A 21,531-nucleotide genomic window follows, 5' to 3' on the forward strand; every position below is an offset into this window, starting at 1 on the left:
TAGTAAGAGCTTTCTTCATCTTTTTTTTTTTATTTAAAGTTCATTACAAAAATGTTCAGAAGATAAGGTAGATGTTGTTCTTTATTATTTTTATTCTGTTAGATCTTCTTCAGTGTGTTTACATTTTTCTCCTGTTATTCTTTTCCCTGTGTGACTGTAATTCTTTTCCTATAATTCTTTTCCCAACTGTGACTCTGTATTCAAGTGCCCACACTGTTGGGAGCCATGATTTAAAAGACAAGGTGTAACCAACCAGTCTCTGCTTCTAAACAGCTTACATTTAATTTGCTCCCATGTCTAGATTCTCACACTTCAATGATTCCTTTGCTCTTGTCAAATCACTGTTTCTTTGGTTTCTGTCTGGCTTCATGTCCTTTCTGTGTATTCATCTCTCTGTCCACCTCCAGCCTCCCCTTCCCCTGTGTCCATACATATTAATAGAATATCTTTCTTGCTACTTTTATCATCAATCCATAGGATGCCTATATAAGAATCTAGCTACTTACTGCATAATATTATGTTCACTCTCTGTTTAGTACTAAATAGTACTAGGACTACATAGTACATAGGATCCCATAGTACTCAGGTAATCTTGGCCTCATCTCCTCCTAAAATACACTGTGGCTGGCAGGTTGGTCTCCCAACTTTTCTGTCCACCTCTTACTTTACAGTTTTCACACCCATCCAGCTCATGTACACACACATATCCACATGCAGGAACAGTGGCTTCCACTTAGAATCATAGGACATCAGGGCCATAAGGGATCTTGAAAATCAAATAGCCCGTAATTTATTGATGAAAGTGAAAACTAAGGCCATAAGAGGTCTTTTGTGAGTCCTCCTTCAAATATTTTGCTTCAATTGATTTTACCTCTGTTTAAACTTCCTTAATGTTCTTATAAGTGATCACCACCATATTGTATGATCTTCTATTATTATTATTATATTTAGTTTTTTATTACTTCTTTCACTGAACTTATCTTTAAGGATTAACACAATTTTTTTTTTTCCTCAAGGATCCTCTAAAGCACCTAACATTGGGTCTTTGTTTCCATATCTTCTAGAGTTGTCTTATGGTTGTACCAGTTCCATGAAAAATTTCTATTAAAAAAACTTATATACTGCTTTGAGAATTCTTTTCCTCCTCCTATATTTTTATAATGTAAAGGCCTCTTCTTAAAGGACCATATATTTTATAGTTGAATTTTATGGAGGATTCTTTTTCCACCTGACTTGTCATTTAAAAATCTGTGTTAGCAGTTCTCTTAAAATTTAAAAGTAAATACAAATGATTCTTCCCCCAGAGGCAGTGCCACTTGCTTCTCATATGGACAGACAGGTGCTGGAAAGACCTATACCATGATAGGAACTCATCAGAACCCAGGACTGTACGCTCTGGCTGCCAGAGACATCTTCAGACAACTGGAAGTGTCCCAGCCAAGAAGGCATCTTTTTGTTTGGATCAGCTTCTATGAAATCTACTGTGGACAGCTTTACGACCTTCTAAATAGAAGAAAAAGGTATTGGGTATGAGTGGGAAACTGTAAATCTATTCTTTATTGTTTTAAGCCAGAGCCCCACTGAAGCTCCAGTGCTCTGGCCACCTGATGCAAAGAGCCGACTCACTGGAAAAGACCCTGATGCTGGGAAAGACTGAAGGCAAAAAGAGAAAGGGGCGGCAGAGGATGAGATGGTTAGATAGCATCATCAACTCAATGGACGTGAATTTGAGCAAACTTTGGGAGATAATGGAGGACAGAGGAGCCTGGCGTGCTACAGTCCATGGGGTCACAAAGAGTCTGACACGACTTAGCAACTGAACAGCAATAACAACCCGCTGAACTGTGGGATTTAATGAGAGGCTTTGGTATACCAGTGCCCTTTTATGAATGAGGGTCTCCTGAATCAGAGGCATATTTTTTAAAACTGTCAAGTCAGCTACAGAAAAATGTAAATTATCCTTCCAGCAGTGTTTTATAAGTGATCAATATTGTAATGTTCATCAAAAGACTATGTCTCTTTTATTGTGGTCTTTGAAAGGTCATAATTTCAGGAAGTCAGGAAACCAACATATACTTAAATCCCTTCCTATTCTTTTCATCTATTATTATACTGGAAGAACTATAAATAATGTTTTCCCACTTCCTCTTGTTTTTTCTCTCAGTAATCTTAGGGTGAACTTAATGATAGTTTTCTGATATCAATAAAAATAAAATATTTTTTTCACATAGACTTTTAACTCTTATAAGGCTTTAGCTATTCCCTTTACAACATAATACAGTACTTTAGAAATGTGTTCATTCAGTAACAGATTTTAAATCCCTCTTGTATTCTTCTGGCATAAAGTTTTGCTTAGGTTGAAACATGACTTTCACTGAGTGGGAGGCAATGAAGTTGTGAAAGTATTGACTGACTGGGAGAACAGGGAAGAGAGGGAGGGGCTGGGGAAGTGGAGGGACAGAAGGTTGTCCTGAGAGAATTCACCAGACCTGAGACCTGTCGGGAGCAGCCACACCAGGTGGAGGGGAGAGAGCTGAGGCTGAGCGTGGTGGAAGTATGGGAAAACCAAATCACATGAAAGACACTAGCCCCCTGCAAAGGTATCCAAGCCCCATGGAGTTGTCTAAAAGGTCATGCAGGTTTCATGTGCTCCAGGACAACACTGGAATGGGGAGTAGGGGTGGAGGAGCAGCTCCAGTTCATGGAGAGCATGATAGGTAGGCCCCATCACAGAGGGGCACTAGGGTAGTGTAACTGGAGAGGTCACAGAAGTGGGCTTAGGCAGGCCACCACTCTGTGGACTATTTCAACCAAAGAAAGGACCATCAGTATGCCACAGTTCAGAGAACGTACTGGAGTTGGGGGTTCAGTCATGACACAACTGCCAAATAAGGAAGGGGTTACTTTCAGGAAGAGATGCTTTTCTTTTCTGTTCTCTGTGTTGGTTTTGAAGCTTCAAGTTAGCTTCACCACAGCTTCTCTTTCTAGCTTAATACCCTTATTTGGAGCCTTTTCCAGTCAACAAGGCCACTTCCTTTAAAGAACAGTTGGTATAATAATAAAAGCCCCTATTGTGCCGTGCTGTGTGTGTGTGGTTTGTTTCTTTGTGTGTACAGTTCTTTAATGAGCTACATCAATATATTGCCCTGTATTTCTGCCTTTGATGATAGCCACAGGAGTGGGGATATGCTGACTTCTGGGTAAAAGCTTCTCTGGGGCTCTCTAGAGAAAACTCACACTTACTCTGAAAATTTCTTGAGCTGGGAAATGTTAGGGTTTTTTGTTTTCTTTTTTTAATGTCTCTGGTTAATTGGCTCATATCTCTTTTTTTCCTACTTTCTGAGACTTCTGAAATGTCCTGCTTCAATGATAGCACCCTTTCTTATTTGTTTAGAGCTGTTACAACTTATCCTGTTGTTTTTAAATAAAATATATTTTCTGTAAAAGGGGCTTTGACAAAGGTAAATAGAAGTATATGTGCTCAGTCTACCTCTTACACTAAAAGCCAAAGTTTATAGATCTTAAAATTAGCTCTTTAAAGTAGAAGATAAGTTGTCTTTATACCTTTGCATAAAAGTTGTACAAGTATACTTCTTGCTTATATGATTTGAAAATACAGCAGTACACTTTAGGCTATTCATTAGGAACTTTCTGGGGTGAGCTCAGGGAATAGGGTCTGGGAAATACATTCAGGAGTGATGTGAGGGTGCTGAAAACTTGATTCTTCTTTTATTCCCAAAGCCCAACTGTTCCAAGAGAGTTGTCTTCTGAGAGGTCATGAGCATCAATGAGGCTGTTTCCCTATCCTTCTGTAAAAATTTGGAAACTTGGGGTGAGGGATAGACAGAGAAAAACATTTTTTGAGAAAATCTTTTTGTTTGGCTATGAAGTGAAATTCCAGTATTCATTTTAATCACTGTCTTCAGTTCAGTTCAGTTCAGTCGCTCAGTCGTGTCTCACTCTTTGCGACCCCATGAATCACAGCACGCCAGGCCTCCCTGTCCATCACCAAATCCCGGAGTTTATTCAGACTCATGTCCATCAAGTCGGTGATGCCATCCAGCCGTCTCATCTTCTGTCGTCCCCTTCTCCTGCCCCCAATCCCTCCCAGCATCAGGGTCTCTTCCAGTGAGTCAACTCTTCGCATGAGGTGGCCAAAGTATTGGAGTTTCAGCTTCAGCATCAGTCCTTCCAATGAACACCCAGGACTGATCTCCTTTAGGATGGACAGATTGGATCTCCTTGCAGTCCAAGGGACTCTTAAGAGTCTTCTCCAACACCATGTTTCAAAAGCACTATCTTGCTGAGGGAGAAAATAATCTTAGTGTCTTTGATAGATTCAATACCTGCCCCTTGGCAGATCTGGTTTGATGGTGGTAGATGTAACCATTCATTACACTACGCTCAGGCCTGAGGCTTTTGTTGCAGTACTAACTCTTCCTTGCTTCCTTCAAAAACATATCAGGACTCCTTATGTTGCAAGTAGTAAAATAAAACCCTACTGTTACTGGCTTAAGCATTTAGGGAAGTCATTGACTAGAAAGCCTAGAGAAGCCTTAGGATCTTTTGACTCTAGAGGTTCAGAGATGTTATAAAGACTCAGTTTCTTTGCATTTCTGTTCTACCTCCCATGGTATTAGTTTCATTCCAAAACAGTCTTTTTTGTGAATGCAAAATGGCTACCACTGCTCCCAAGGCCACACACTTTTCATTTCTAGAGGGAAAAAGGAATACCTAACAATCAGAGACTAGAACTTTATTTTGATTGGATTAGCAGAGATCCTGTATCAACTCCTGAGTCAGTCACTGTATCCAGGAGTCCACTGATTGGATCTGGGTTAACTACTCATTCTGTTCCTTGTAGCCAAAGTTGTTGATGTATGTACAGCCATCAAAGACCACCCTTGAAGCCTAACATTGGAGTCAGGAGGTGTGGGGTTGGGCAGGGAGAAGGCATATCAATCCCACTCAATAGCAAAACTGCTACATGATGGGGGAGTGGTGGAATGGGTTACGAGGGGTCTGTTACTGGAGCTCTGCCGAACCAACCATGTTCTTGTCTCTGCAGGCTCTTCGCAAGAGAAGATAGCAAGCACGTAGTACAAATAGTGGGACTGCGAGAGCTTCAGGTGGATAGCGTGGAGCTCCTCTTAGAGGTAATCTTCCTCCTTTACTGCCCCACTGTAGCAGCCCAAGTACAAGGAAAGACATCATTTTGCTGTCTCACAAGTATAATGGACTCGGATTTAGGCAAAGGGTGGACTTCCCTCATAGCTCAGTTGGTAAAGAATCTGCCAGCAATGCAGGAGACTCCAGGTTGATTCCTGGGTCAGGAAGATCTGCTGGAGAAGGGATAGGCTACCCACTTCAGTTCTTGGACTTCCCTTGTGGTTCAGCTGGTAAAGAATTCACCTGCAATGTGGGAGACCTGGGTTTGATTCCTGGGTCGGGAAGATCCCCTGGAGAAGGGAAAGGCTACCCACTCCAGTATTCTGGCCTGGAGAATTCCATGGGTTGTATAGTCCATGGGGCTCAAAAGAGTCGGACACAACTGAGTGACTTTCACTTCACTTAGGCAAAGGGCAATGACAAACACGCCATTTCACATTTCTGAAATACAAATCCTCTTCTGAGAGGATGGCTCCTTTCTCTACAAAGTCTCAATGCCTTGATAGTGGGAAGTAAGGCATTTGGGAAAGCCTAATGCAGGAGAGGATACTTTGGGGCCAGTTTCAAAGGCTGCTAATGTGCTTTTTCTATGGTAATGGGCTCTAGTAAAGGCTGCTAGAGAGAGAGATATTCATATTTTAAATAAAAATTTTAATGGATAATACCTTCACATGGACTCAAAATTCAAAAGTTACAATGAAAATGTTCCTTTCATTCCCTTTTCTTGAGGCAGTTAATTTATTTTTTGTTTTTTTGTGTGTGCATCTGTCCAAAAGTATTTTAAAATCTGCTTTTTCATGCTCACGCTTTTAAAATACCAACCTAGTGATTTTTTTTTAGTATTTTCAAAAAATTGTGCAGTTGTCACCACTATCTAATTCCAGAACATTTTCATCACACCAAAATGAAATCCTGTACCATTAGCAGTTACTCTATTTCCCCTGCACCTGGTACCTGAAAACCATTAATTTCTACCTGTATGAGTTTACCTATTCTGGCCATACCATATAAATGTAATCACACAATATGTAAGCTTTCTCTGGCTTTTTTCACTTAGTGTAATGTTTTCAAGGCTCATCTATGTTGTTGAATGAAGTACTGATAAATGTACTTCATTCCTTTTTATGGCTAAATAATATTCTATTGTGTGGATATACCATATTTCATTCATCTATCAGTTGATGGGCATGTAGTTTCAACCTTTTGGTTATTGTGAGTAATGGAGCTGCGATCATTCATGTACAGGTTTTGTGTGGACATATGTTTTCAGTTTTTTTGAGTATATGTGTAAGAGTGGAACTGTTGAGTCATACTTTTTGAGGAACTGACAAACTGTTTTCCAAAGTAGCTGCTCCGCTTTATATTCCTACCAGCAGTGTAGAAAAGGGGGGTATTGTTTTAAAAGCTCCCACAGTGATTCTAACATGCAGCTATCATAGTCATTCTAGTACATCCAACAAGCCTGGCTAGAGTCAAAGGGAGGAGACTGGAAGGACAAGTTGGGTACTTGACAATAACCACCTTTAGAACAGCTTCACAGTACATCCCTCCAGGGCCTTGGGTGTGTGAAATGGCAGGGTGGCCCACCATTGACACGAGTCTTTTTCTAACAGTTTCTTTTTCTTGGGACAAATAGGTAAATTTTATTTAAAGGCTGGGAGCTTGTATTTATGTGATTATCAGACTCCTGAGTCCTGGTATCCAAAATCCAAGGATGGCACCTTTTGTGGCTGTTTTTAACAGTCACTTGAGAGCCAAGACCCTCTTTCCAGTGATCGCAGAGGCAGATGCAGAGCAAAAGAGAGTGGGACATGTTGAAGGGCTCCCTTGAGACTGTTGACTATTCTTGACCTGTCCAGAGCTCCCTCCACGGCAGAGTCCTCAGGAGAGTGTTTCTCATACGCCTGTTGCCTGTGGTCTTCATGCCCCCACCTAGTCATTCCTTTATTTGGCTGGGAGTCTCAGGAGAGTTGGTCCTCACGATGCTGTTGTTCCTGGAAATTAGACCAATTGAATGAGAAAGGATCAAACACTAAAAAGAAGTCCCTTTTCCTTGGCTATGGGTCATAACTGTGTTAGTGGACAGTCCAGTGAAGAGTTTATGGCACTGCTCTGTCCTAAGGTGTATTTTCTAAGACCAGCAGAGAGAGGTTTCTTGTTAGTGAACATATTGCCATTGTTGCCATATACCCTCAGTCTATAATACATATGAGGTAGTACAAGAAGGAAGCCAGCTGAGATCAAGGTGGAAAGGTGACATAAATTATGGATATCTGACATGGCTACCCTCGTAAACATTTATTGACTTGGAGCAGCAGCACTTGCTAACTCAGGTGTCACCTTTTCTCTCAGGTGTCACCATCCCCCTCGCTCAGGTGTCACCTCTGCTTTTGCTCAACTGTCACCCTCAGGCGTCATCTTCATGGATGTCACCATCGCAGATCACTCACAGGCTCACACAGGCATGGCCACTTGTTGCCTGCCGGCACAACTAGCAGCTTCATTTTTCACACAGGATTGTCCTTCCTCCAAGAGGTTTCTCCTTCCAGGTATATTTTATTACCTGGTCTTAACAATGTCCAGGCACCAGGGTTTCCCTGCCTTTATAGAGGACTTGCTGATTCATCCAGATTTGGAATCAAGATTTTGTCAGGCAAACAATGGGCATTTTTTCACTTCTATAGGTTTTCAAGTCTTTCTTACAGACATTACATGTACCTATAGGTATCCATTCCCAAACTTCTAATAAATCTGCTTCATGTTTTAATGCTGCCTTGGCTGTAATTGGTAGCCGAGGCCCACAGAGCAAGAGCTTCCCTAAGATAAGTCTCAGTCATATGCTGGTGATAGAGACTTAGTCTATACACAGTGCCTCTCCTGCTCAAGTGCTCATAGCCCATCTTTGGTATTTGTGCTGGAAGCTTGGTGATTAAAGCATGGATGGAGCTGGGTCCCAGGGCTGTGTGTCCTTGAACACATCTTTTACCTTTCTGAGCCTGAAACATGTGGATGTTATATGATTGGGTTGGGTGATAGAGAAGGAAATGAGATAATGTACATATAATGCTTACTGTGATGCTAGTTGAATTTGTCACGTCTGTTATTCTTTTTTTAAATATATTTATTTATTTGGCTGTATCAGGTCTTAGTTGTGGCGTGAGGATCTTTAGTTATAGCACGTGACCTCTTAGTTGCAGCATGTGGGATCTAGTTCCCTCAACAGGAATCAAACCCAGGCCCGCTGAATTGGGAGCATTAAGTCTTAGCCACTGGACCAGCAGGGAAGTCCCCACATCTATTAATCGTATTAATAAGTCCCCAACTATTTTCCAGTGCCATAGAATTCCACAGTTGTCTCTCCTTTCTATTGTAGCAGGTCCCCATTTTACTACTCATGTAACATGTTTGTCTAAAGGGTCTAGATCAAGAAACTTGCCCAGTAGACTTTATTATGGAAGGAAGACTTTGAAAAGAAAGAGGCAGTGAGAGAAACGGGAGGCCTGTGATTTTTAAGGTGATGCATTAATTTTATTCTGTTTCTTGACTTGCGTTTCTCTCAGATTGTCTCTTTTTGTTCTTTATCCTCTTCCTTTCCTTTTCCTTCCTTCCTTCTTTTTTAAAATTTTTAATTGTACTTGGGAGCCATGGAATCTCATGTTGATCCATAAAGCTCTAATTCTCCATGGATCTCTGATTATTTTACATTTTTTAAAAGAAATAGTTTATGTTTTGGAAGTTTACACAAATATGTTAGTTCTTTAGTATATATTTTTAATTAGTATTTATTGAGAACTTATATGTGCTAATTGTAGTACTAACTGCTTTACATACTATGTGTTATCTCTTTTTGGTCTCAAAAATAACTTATGAAATTACTATTTTATAGATAAGAAAATGAGGCCCTGAAAAGTTAAGTAGATTTTCAAGAGTTGAGACAACCATATTGTCAGAACTGGCATGTGACCCCAGACAGTTTAACTTCATATTTTGTCTTTAACTGCTACACTTGAGTTGTATGCCACTTACAAAAGTTTGCCTGATGATCTTTGCAGACTGCCTCATTTTTACTCATCAGAGCTCAGCTGCTTTATTCCACAGTTGCTGAAAAACATGGTGATTGCAGACTGCTACTGAGGCTGAGGAAACGACCATACACCAGAAATTCCCTCATGTCTTCCCTAAAAGGCATTTAGTCAGGAAAGGTCGTGCCAACATGTTAGATTTTCTGAGATGCACTCACAGGTACCTAGTACATCATGGTGAATAAGGTGTACTGAAAAGCCAAACATAAAACTCTGTAACGGAACCTCGGAAGACAGTCTTTCTTAACTCCCCTTGTGGGGATGAACCACAAGGCCACCCCTTTGGCTTCCTGTCAGTATACACAGTTCCTGACTAGGTATGACCTTGAGGCCTCTCTGAGCTCTCATTAGATTCCAGCAGAAGTAGCATCATTGCTGTCATCATGTGGCAGAGGGTACCTGGCTTCTATCCCAGCCTGACCGTATGCTGCCTGTATGACCTTGGATAATTCACTTAACTTCTCCTTTATCTATCAAGCATATCGCTTACACAAATCACAAATGTAGACATTTAAAAGATCTCTGTTTCTTCATGAAGTTTGTAAAAGGCTCTGTGTGTGTGTGTGTGTGTGTGTGTGTGTATCAAAAGAGCTATGAGAACCCTGAAACTCTGGGAGGAGGAGGAAATGCACCAGAATCTTTTTAACTCTGAAGTTATGGAAGGTATATATTTTCATTTTTATATTTTTCCTATATTTTCTAAGTTTTCCACAGTAAGCTTGTCTTTCTTTTCTAATGAAAAAAGAGAAGTTTAATAAAAATAATACAGATTTTAAGTAATCCATCATCCTTGCATTATGATCTTTGAAAGTGTGAAATCAGAATGATAGGAAAGGCCAGGATAAGGAAGTACATTTAAACTAGATGGTTCACGGGAATTCCCTGGCAGTCCAGTGGTGAGAACTTGACACTTTTCACTGCTGTGACTCCAAGTTCAATCCCTGGTCAGGGAACAAAGATTCTGCAAGCTTCATGGCATAGATAGGTAAGTAAACTAGATGGATCAGTCATAGATCTGGTCTTAAGTGACCTAGCCAGCATCCAGCCTTATTTATCAGTATTTTGGGGGAGGATTTTTTGCTGTTGTTCTTTGGCACTTACCACAACCAGTATAAGGGATACTACTCTAACTCTTCTGATTTCTGATTAGCAGCAACAAGCTGTCCATGCAGTTGATAATCCAGTTTTGTAAATTAACAAGTTCTGCTCTTTACAAAAGGATTTATCAGGTAGTCCCTTTAAACTTTTAGCAAGCTATTTACAAAATGAGTGCATTTAAAATCTGGTTCTAAGATACAATTCTAAATCTCACAGGTAATCTTTAGAGACATAACTATCACTTAGGCCATGAAGAAACTTAATAGTAGTTAATTTTTTTAAAAGTACCTACCCCTGGAGAAGGAAATGGCAATCCACTCCAGTATGCTTGCCTGGAAAATTCCACAGTCAGGGAGGCCTGGTGGGCTTCAGACTATGGGGTCGCAAAGAGTCAGACCCCATACTGAGCACACAGTACATGCCCGCCCTCTAAGCATGATGCACGGGAGACATACTAGTCCTCAACATTTAGCAGTCTTAAACTGGGAAGGAGGGGGATGGTCAGCTTCTTTGAGTGGAAGTTGTTGTAGCTGCTGCTGGGATGTCCTCTAAGCTACAAAGACCAGCTCCTATCCCCATGAACTTGAGAGAAGACCAAGAATCAGGCTTTTGATATATCATTAAGGCTCTTATAAAAGGGTTGTTTATTGCATTATTTAAGTATAGGTATACAGGCGGAGTCAATCAGTGAATCTCTATAGTGGGGCAAATCTCATACTCTACCAACTACATGCTAGGTAATTTAAAACATGAAAGAAATGTTAACTGTTGGCATTCTTGCTAGTTAATTGTCTGTGAGTCTGTTAAAAAAATAAAATTTGATCATTATCAGTCAAAAAAAAAAAAGTACCTAACCCTGCTAGTTAAGGTATTTTATAAACTGTTGTTGAAGTTTGACTCTGTCAACTTTTGAACTCTTAATTTGGAAATGGTAGCCATGTTCAATATGGTAAAAATTAAAATTTTGAGAGATTGAGATAGGACTTCCTTTAGTCTAATTCACACTGCAAATAAATGAATTTATCATAAGTGCCCCCACAATGTAGTGGAAACCACATGGGCTTTGGAATCAGCCACAGATGCTAGATGTAGAATTTGGTTCTGCCACAAAACAGCTATTTGTGAGCAAGTCAACCTTTGAATTTATTCCTCAGTTATAAACTGAGCATAATAATCATACTCACCTCATCTTAGGCTACTGGGAGGATTCTGTCAAATATTTTTAAGGTTCATCACCTATTTGATTCTCAGTAATTAACACTTCCCAAAATCAGGGCAGCATATTCATATATGGCTGTGTTTTCAGTGGCTTGAGGCCATTCCCGAGGCTTCACCTCTTCTCCCCCATTCCTTTGTGGCCAGAGGGATCCACATTAGTCTTTACTCCCATTTGAAGGGGCAGTGGTCTCCAGGGTAATCATGGGCTCATAGCAATTTCGATAACTCATCACTTCCATGTTTCCACATGTCAGGCCTGGTCTCCTTTATGACTGCATTGTGGTGGAACAGGTGGATGTGATTATTCATTCTGGGATGCACATTTCTGTCCTTTGCTTCAGTTACTACGACAGATGGGTATTATGGGACCTTACTCTGGAGCCAAGTTATGCCCTGCAGAGTTGAGTCAGGATAAATCCATCAAAGATATTAAAAACAGTGTATGAGATCAAGAAGTAAATTAGCTCTTGAGCTGTTGAATGTTCTCCCCCAAGATTAGTTTTCCACATTGTTGTCATTGCTCTTGGGTACTTACTGTTTATGATTTAGTGTTTAGGCAGTTTTCCACATAGAGGGAAAAGACTGCAGTATACTGACAAATCTCTGTCTGGTTTGTGCTGCTCTCAGCCAACTCTTAGGAGCCAGAAGGCTTTGTTTACTCCTTGCAGAAGTCACCCTATGGATTTTATTTTCAGGTGATCCTCAAGGGCAGCAAGGAGCGCAGCACCAGGGCCACTGGAGTTAATGCAGACTCCTCCCGCTCTCACGCTATCATCCAAATTCAGATCAAAGATTCAGCCAAGAGGACATTTGGCAGGTGAGCTGGAAATATGCAGGGAACTGCATTGTCTGCCTTTCCTTAATGTGACTTTGAAATATGTGTTGTCAACAACAGGACATCCTGCCCCATAGAGTTCTTTATTTCAGGGATACACCATAGAGTTATTAACTCTGAAATAAATCATTGCACCAAAGTGCCACCAGTTGATTAACCATGAAGTAATGACCTATTGTTGGTCAACTCTAAGTTATTAAAAGGAACATTGATTACTTCTAGTGTGAAACACAGTATCAGCAGAGAAATAGTAGGAAATGCATCTCAGAGAGCTTACAGGCCAAAAAAAAGGAAAATTAATCCATCCTTCTTGAAAGAAGCCATACGACAGTTGGGTACATTCATCGCCTCTCTGGTGCTATCTTAGCATCACTCTGCCACAGTGATGGATGGGCCTATCTCACCTCTGAGTAATGAGTCTTTCAAGGGGTGGGGGGCTGGAAAGCAGCCCACAAAAGTCTCTATTTAATTATCTAAGTGGTCACCTAAGTGATTTGCATTGTAGTCATTTAGCCTTATGGGAAGAATGTTTAATTAATTCCAATCATACTTTCTCACAAATGGTTAAAGCCAACAGAAGGGTATAAGTGGATTAAAATATTGTTTGGAAAGTTTTGGAAAACTGACAGTAATGTCTTTAACTTTCCTGAGGATGGGCTTGTGTTGATTTCTTCCTGCCATCACAAAGTGTTGGCTGATATAAAAAGAAACCAAAGCCCCAAAGAAGTCTTGCCTGCTATGTCTGTTCTCTAGGATCTCTTTCATTGACTTGGCTGGCAGTGAAAGAGCAGCGGATGCCAGAGACTCAGATAGACAGACAAAGATGGAAGGCGCGGAAATAAACCAGAGTCTTCTGGCTGTAAGTTGTTCAAAACCTTTCATCTAAAAGTCCTTCTTGAGAGATTTTTCCCATCTTTACATGCAGCCAAAATGGGTGAGGGTGGGTTGGAATAAGGCAGTGGAATTCCAGGGTTGGAGATGGAGGCTGCCCGGTGAGATTCTCGGCAGTTCTAGACAGCTCTTCCTCTCTCCCTGCCTTCTCTTCTTCTGGTCAGTCCTGCCAGTTAGAAACAAAGAAGTATTTCTGCAGTTGCGTGAATGGTTCACTTAAGTACATTTTCTGTTCTCGTCAGGTTTTGATATTACCATCGGGAGGCACAGAATGTCTGATTATCTCCTTTTGTGATTTTGAGAATTAAGAAAGAGTCAAGTGTTATCAATCTAATTCCTCCATTATTATGTTTCCTATCAACCTTTATGCCTTGTGGTTTTAGCAGGTGTTAGTGAGCATTACTTTTATCCCATTGCTTTATTAGGAATTCCAAAATGGTGATATTCTAATCCTAATATTCCTCTGTATTTATTAGGTAGAAAGAACTTTCCCCCAACGATCTGATTATCCTGAAGTGTAACTCATACAATGGAGGCTAGATGAATGCTTGGTTCTTTGCCTTCTTTCACCAGTTTTCAGAATGAGTTGATGTCCTGGTAACCTGAACATGACCATGAGTTTGTTGTTCTTTACTTTTTTTGTTTGTTTTTGTATTATTATAAACTCACTGTCCTCTCTCTCTCTTTTTTTTTTTAAATTTATACATTTTTGGCCCTTGTGTTCCTGTGTCTTTTTGTCACAACCCTACTAGTCCTTGGCTTTCTAGTATGACAAAATGTTGTAGGCTTATCTTGTACATTTTTTCCCCAGAACTTAAATCAGCCATTTCTTCAACAAGCCTAAGTTTTAGAGGGAAATGGTATTTAGGGAGCATTTAGGAGTGCTAGTGGTGCTTATCACCACTGGGTGAGTTCTTACTTCTAGGTCATTTTGATGGACAGAGACGGGGAAAGTGTATCATGGATTCATACTAATAAATTAATTAAAAATTAAGACTACAGGGTTTTTGCTTAGCTTTTTTGAATTTATATTTCTCTCCCTTTTCTCTTATGCTAAAATTCTTAGTTCCCAACAACATTAATGTAATTAATTTGCTCTACCTCCATATGTATGTATACCAAAATAATGGTATATTACTTTTAATATGATTATTGAATTCAGATTAAGATTTCTTTGCAGTTGTCCTTTTTACCCTTATGTTGTATCCCTCTTGGGATGTACAGTCATAATATTATATTGCAAAGTCTCTTTAAATAATTCTGTGTGTTTAAGCTCACCAATTTTGTATTCAGTTAAAGAAAAATTATGAAGTAGACACATTCAGAGAAGGCTAGTGTCCATCTCGGTCCTCTCGATCCTGTCGTCCCCCTCCCCTTAGGTGACCGTTTTCTACCAACGTGTTTGTTTGTGCTCACCCCTTTCTCAGGGGAAAAAAGAAAAGAAAGGCTAGCATACTGTTAACACTGTTCTGCAGTTTGCTTTTTTCACTTAACAGTATCCTGGAGCTCATTCACGACTGTGTATAGAAACCCCCATTCCTTTTTAGTACTGCCCTGTTTCCATCCACATTAAGTCTTTTTGATTAGAACTGAAATCTCCTACTAGACACATTACTCTCAGGTCTCATGAGGGGTAAATTGAGAGGCTGAGAGAGGTGAGAGAGTCAGCATCTTTTTATTATTATTTAAAATTTTTGAATAATTTTAGATTTTAAAAAAGCTTCAAAAATAAATATATAGCATTCCTTCACCTAGCCTTCCCGGTGTTAACATTTTATATAACGATAGCAATTTAAATCAGGAAATGAACATTAAAATAATTCTATTAACTGTCTGCAGACCTTGTTTGAATTTCATCAGTAGTCCCACTCATGTCCTTTTTTGGGTCTAGTTACCTATAGTTGTCATGGCTCTGTAGTCTCTTCAGTTTTTGTCAATCTTGACCTTAACGCCTTTGAAAAATGCTGGCCAGTTATTTTGCAGACTGTGTCTGAATTTGGGTTTGTGTAATGTTTTCTCATTATTAGGTTGAGATAATGAATTTTTAGCAAGAATAGCACAGAAGTTGTACCCTTCTCAGTGTACTGTGGCCGTCAGTATGTCATTACTGGTAAGGTTAAACTTGATCACTGAGTTCAGGTGGTTTGTGCTAGGTTTCCCGGTTGTGAAGGTATGATTGTTCCCTTTGTAATAAGTATCTCATGGACAGATATTTTAAACTATGCAGTACCTATAATGTCCATTGATGACTCTTACCTGTAACAGTTATTACTGTGGGGTTTACATGATGAGGTTTTTCTGTGTCCATCATTCTATATTAGAGGATCCCCTTGTGGCTCAGTGGTAAGGATCCGCATGCCAATGCAGGAGGTGCAGGTTCGATCCCTGGGTTGGGAAGAGCCCTTGGAAAAGGAACTGGCTACCTACTCCAGTGTTCTTACCTGGAGAACCCCATGGACAGATGAGCCTGGCAGGCTACAGTCCATGGGGTTGCAAAAGAGTCAGACACGACTTAGTGACTGAGCACACAGTCTACATTAATTAGTTGGAATTCTACTGCAAGAAAGAGCTGGTTTTTTCTCTTTATTTATTTATTTACTTATAACAGTAAATGGGTATTTCTTTCATTTGCTAAATTAGAATCTATTTCTATCATTACTTATTTTCTTGCTCACATTTTCCCAAATGGCTGTTGGGAGTTCTTTCTGGGCTTCTGTCCATAAGTTCTTTCAGGTTGGTTTTGTATCCTTTTGACATGCTCATCATTTTTTGAGCATCTTCTTACCTTTTGGCACTACAAGGTGTCACACACTCTTCCTTGCCCTTGCCCTGAAACCAGTCATTTCTCCAAGGAGCTAATACACTTTTGAGTACGTACTATATACTAGTGAGTTTAATCTTCACAACAGATTCTCTTATTCCCTCTTTATAGATCAGGATTCTGAAGCTCAAGTTAAGTGAATTTGCCAAGGGTCTACAGCCTCTAGCTAGAAATCTTTGATTCTCATGTTTAAATTTATGGTCTAGGAATTAACTAGGAAACCTATGAGGTACCTGTGGAGAGGGCTTCCCAGGGGGTGCTAGAATCCGCCTGCCGATGCAGGAGTTACAGGTTGGATCCCTGGATCGGGAAGATCCCCTGGAGGAGGGCATGGCAACCCACCCCAGTATTCTTGCCTGGAGAATCCCATGGACAGAGGAGCCCCGAGGGCTGTAGTCCATAAGGTCGCAAAGAGTCGGACACAACTAAAGCAGCTTAGCATGGCATGGCACCTGTGGAGTATCCTTGGGGCTTGGCTGTCTTTCTCACATGGGAGACAACATGTGAAGGAGCCTGGAAAGCCTTAAAGAATAGGATCAAAATCTTGTGTTTTGTGAGGCGTACAAAGATGCCCCTTTTTTCTTTCCTGGGTATTTCCCTTGCTTTTCCCTTAGAGCTTAGTAAAGTCTACTTTCCATTCTGATTCAGCAAGGCTAAAGGGACCCAAGGGCTCATAGAAATTGATGGCCACACTTGGGTTTGAGTATGTAAGGGGCAGGTGTAACTCAGGGGCCAGGTTTGGTTACCTGTTATCCCTTCTAGAGAATCTTCCCAGTACTAAAGTTTGGGGATATTGAACTGACTTGTAATAAGAGGAAATTCCTTTATACTGTCTTATAACCTTACAGCTTCTTGGATAGGGAAGGGTTAGCTGTGGACATCTATGGCTGCTGCCAAGAACAGTCACGGGAGACTCTCAAGGCTAATTACCTTTTCTTGGTGAACTCCCAGCACTGGCAGTTCCAAGGGATCCCTTCCATTCTCTTCCCTCCCTTTTTTCTCATTTACTGTTGCTTACCCTAGATTCGTGACTCAGAAATAGAAGGTCTGTCCTCCCTGGTCTTGTCCCCTCAACCCCTGCTCTTTCTGATGGGCTTGTTGCCCTTGGAGATGTACATATCCAGATTTCTGCTGGCACTAGTGATGTCCAGTGAGCACTTCTTTGAGAGGCTCTGCCCAGGAGCAAGTGACATGACCTTCTTTGCCTTTGGGCCACCATCCCTACTTTTTTTAATGAGGGTGTAGACCTAGGTCATTTCTCAGTTCCTTCCCAGCTCTGCCTCTAGGATTTCTCCTGTTCCATTCAGACAACTTGTATCTGAATCTGTACTTGAAGCTGTCCCTACAGGTGTGCATGTGTGAGCAGGGAGGCAGGTGAGTGGCATGGGTATTTTCTCTATTTAAGTGCATCTTGTAGTTGGGAAGAGTGTGAGGAAAGAAAGGGAGCCGGCAAGCCAGAACTGCCACCACATAAGTTGGACTCTGGGACCAATGGGAGGGTCCCTGGGTTTGTCACTTCTGCGCTATCAGCTCTAATCCTAGGTTCACAGCCTTTAAGTTGAGAGGGGGCCAGGGGCAGGGTAGGCATAGCTAGCCTATGTTTTCCAGTCTACCTTGATTGTTCTTGTTGAGCAAGAAACTACCAGGGCATTTTGACTTCTTTGGAGGAGGGTTGCATGAGTGTGGTTTATTTTTTTAAAAATCTGATCTGTTAGTCTCACTTTGCATGTGATATTTGATGTGCTTGTTATTCTACCACTTTGCAGCTGAAGGAATGTATCCGTGCATTGGATCAGGAACATACCCACACTCCTTTCAGGCAAAGCAAATTAACTCAGGTAAAGTTAAATATGAGCTTTGAGTTCTGGTTCACTCGTGTGTTCCTTCTTCCATTCATTTAATCATTCAGGAGAGCATCCATTGCCAGCAAGGCATGATGTGGTGGAGGGCGGGCGGCGAGGGAGGGGGAGGAGGGGAGGAGTCACCTTCCTTCTAGGAGCTCTCAGTCTTGAAGAAGAAAGGGCATCCTCAGGCAGGGATCCCTGCAGTACACAGCAGCCAGGCAGCGGTGGTCACCGTCCAACAGCTTTCCATTTATTTCTAACAAAAACAAACCTTGTGGATTTAGTGGCGACTCTGAGCCTTTGAAGGGGATGGTAGTGTAGTTGTCTTGGTTCTCTCTTAGTTGTAGACTTAGATAGACCAATGTTTCAAGACAAAAAATAATGGCAGCATTTAAAAAGAATGAGATGGATTTTTGACATGTCCTTCCAGAAAAGATGACCAAGATCAATAGTTTAAAAATATGAAATAAGAAAAAAAACAAACTACACATAAAAATTATGCATCTCTGTTAGCTGATTATTTTGAGTAGTAGGACCATAGCTTATTTTTTTTCTTCCATTTTTCTGTCATGAAAATGTGCTTTATTGTTAGGAAGCACCAAGAAGAGTGGCGAATGGAGGACTCAGCCTAGGTACAAACAGCTGTGAAGACAGTTACAGGGACCCCTGGTTCCTTTCTGCACCAAGGCTGGGCACAGTAGGGGACAGACGAGGCAGGAGGCGGTCTTGGTGAGGCGCTCTGTGTTCTGGGAGGAGTTCCCACTCTGCGGCTAGACCAACAGCTTCATGGGAGCTGGGGCAGAACCCATGATAACATAGCTCCTAACTTGTTAGAATCAGTCATCTATGGGTTAGATGGTTTCTTCTCAAACATGACTATAGCTGGGAACTCAGGAAACCCTTCTTTTGGGTGGTTAGTCCTGATTCTGACATCGGCTTTGTTATTTTTCAAAACTTGTCCTCCACCCCCAGAAATTGTGTTCCTGTTTAATTAAATCAGTAATTTCACACATAAATCCACTCACAGAATCATACACCTTTTTCACACAAACATAAGTTTTAGATCTTTCCAGCTACCTAAGTACGTGTATCCATAATTAGTTTTTATGGTTGTATGCAGTTTATAATTTTTTAGTGTTACTTGTTTATAGACTTAGAGATTTCCCAAATTTTACTATTATAATATTGTAATGAATATCCTGTGTATACTTTTTTTTTTAATCAGTTGAGCAATTGTCTCTTTAGGATAAAGTCTTTGAAGTGTGATTGCCAAACCAAAAGTAGGAACATTTTTTTACCAAGTTTTTACCATATTACCAAACTGCCCTCCCAAAGGCATGTACCAGTTCACACTGCATAGTACGTGGGCAGCCTAGCAGTGTACAGGAGCACCCTTTCCCTAGACCCTCACCAGAGCAGGTTCATGTGAGTCTTTCTTCATCTTATAGGCCCCCAAATTTTAATTTTTTAATTTATTTATTACTTGACTGCACTGGATCTTAGTTGAGGTAATGAACTCTGAGTTGCAGCGTGCAAACCCTTAGTTGCAGCATGTGGGATCCAGTGGACCCCCCACCAGGGAAGTCCCCACAAATTTTAATTTTGTAAAATGCTTTGTTTGCATTTCTTTGATTAGTGGTGCAGTGAGTACCTGTTTTGTTTGTTGATTGATCATTTGTGTTTCTTCTTTTGTGAATTGCCTTTCTGTAGAAGGTGGTAGGTATGAGTATGGCCCAGTGTCCTGAACACAGTATGTAGTCAGTATGCCCTCTGTTGGCTGATTTCACTGACCTGCCTTCTGTTTTGAACAGGTGCTGAAGGACTCTTTCATTGGCAATGCCAAAACCTGCATGATCGCCAACATCTCACCAAGCCATGTGGCCACTGAACACACTCTGAATACTTTGCGCTATGCTGACCGGTGAGTGCCCTCAGGTATCAGAGTAGGGGTGTGTGTGTGTGTGTGTGTGTTTGTGAGAGATGCATACACAAGGATCTGACCTTGAGCTCCCCAAACCTGTTCTTGGGATAATAATTCTACTGCCAGGGGAATGTGCAACTGGTCATGTGAAGAATGTGTCTTGGTAGGCCCTGTCATTTTACAAGTGTGAACGTGACGAGGAAGGTGACATGTTCCCTTGTTCAGGAGACAACTCCATCAGTGAATCTTAAATAGCTAGCCGGAGATGAATTATTTTTCCAGAGTGGAAGGCTTCATGAGGTTTTCTTCCTGCCAGCCTCAGCCCTAATTGTTAGGGATAGAGTACCTATTATTTGTTAAGGCAGAAGTACTCAGAGCTATGTAAGTCCAGAAGAGATCAACCTTGTTTTATGGAAAGAGAAACTGAGGCCCAGAAAAGAGCAGGGACCTTGAAAGGGCTCATTGGGAGTTGGTGGCAGAACTAGTACCTCTGACTGCCAGGTCAGGGCTCTAGTGACTTTGGTATCTGCCAGGGCCCCTCCCATCTCTTACCCTGGGGTCAAGTGTCTCCTACGTTTGACAGTGCTCTCGTTACCATCCTTTCCTCCGGCTGCTTTGCTGCCTGGTCCTACCGTACAACACCTCCTCTTGGTCTCTCAGAAGCTGTCTCCAAAGTTAACAGACTACTTGAGGGGAACCTGGTGTTCTTAAAATTACTGTTGAAGAATCTTTCGTATACGTGGCATTTTATGACACTCACTGGGAAGGAAAGATAAGCTATCATTTAAGTTCCATGAGAACAGGAACCTTATCTTTTTCTCCACTGTCTCTATCCTGCCCAGACAGTACTTGGTACCTAGTAGGTGTGTTATTAATATTTGTGAATGAAAGGAGGAGCGCGCCCTGGGCGTCAGGGCTTCAGTGATGTTCTCTGTGTATTTTATCTCATCTCATTTCAATAGGAGAGACCATTTACAAAGTGGCTACTAGAATGGACTCTAGAGTGAAACTATCTGGGCCAGTACCCTGCCTCTGCCACTAGCTAGCTGAGTGATCCTGGGCTAGTTTTCAACTTCTCTGGGCACCAGTTCCCTTAATGTGAACACGGATAATGATAGCACCTACCTCATGTAACAGTTACTTGGATTCAGTGAGATGACATGTATGAAGGGCTTAGGGCCACACCTGGCACAGAGTGAACGCTCATTATATATTAACTTCAACAATAGTAATATTATAGGCATATGCTCAGTCATGTCTGATTCTTTGTGGTCCCTGGACTATAGCCCACCAAGTTCCTGTCCATGGACTTTTCCAGACAAGAATACAGGTATACTGTGGAAATACTGCAACTTTGGCTTAGACCACTGTGATAAATTGCACTGAAGTCCCAGGTTCATTTCCCAGTGCATGTAAAAATTATATTTACACTATACTGTGTAGTGTATCACGTGTGCAGTAGCATTATGTTTTTAAAAAACAATGTATGTACCTTAATTTAAAAATAATCTTGTTGGAAAAATGGCACTGATAGACTTGCTCTATGCAGAGTTGCTGTGAACCTTCAGTTTGTTTAAAAAAAAAAAAAAATGCCCTCTCCACAAAGCAAAATGCAATAAAATGAAGTACACCTATAATAGGTTTCCTGAATA

The 21,531-nt window shown here is 41.0% G+C and overlaps 1 protein-coding gene across 2 annotated transcripts in view; it reads left to right on the forward strand.

Moving 5' to 3' along the window:
• KIF24 (kinesin family member 24) overlaps nt 1–21,531 on the forward strand; it is a 63,629-nt gene that overhangs the window by 33,569 nt on the left and 8,529 nt on the right. For both annotated transcript variants that reach the window (XM_061163792.1, XM_061163793.1), the window contains exons 6-11: nt 1,305–1,520; nt 5,069–5,156; nt 12,263–12,384; nt 13,156–13,261; nt 17,881–17,952; nt 19,770–19,879. In XM_061163792.1, coding sequence (XP_061019775.1) covers nt 1,305–1,520; nt 5,069–5,156; nt 12,263–12,384; nt 13,156–13,261; nt 17,881–17,952; nt 19,770–19,879 — 714 coding nt within the window. The remainder of the gene's footprint in view (nt 1–1,304; nt 1,521–5,068; nt 5,157–12,262; nt 12,385–13,155; nt 13,262–17,880; nt 17,953–19,769; nt 19,880–21,531) is intronic.

This window comes from Dama dama, chromosome 16 (genome assembly GCF_033118175.1).
Source record: "Dama dama isolate Ldn47 chromosome 16, ASM3311817v1, whole genome shotgun sequence".
Classification (NCBI taxonomy): Eukaryota; Metazoa; Chordata; class Mammalia; order Artiodactyla; family Cervidae; genus Dama; species Dama dama.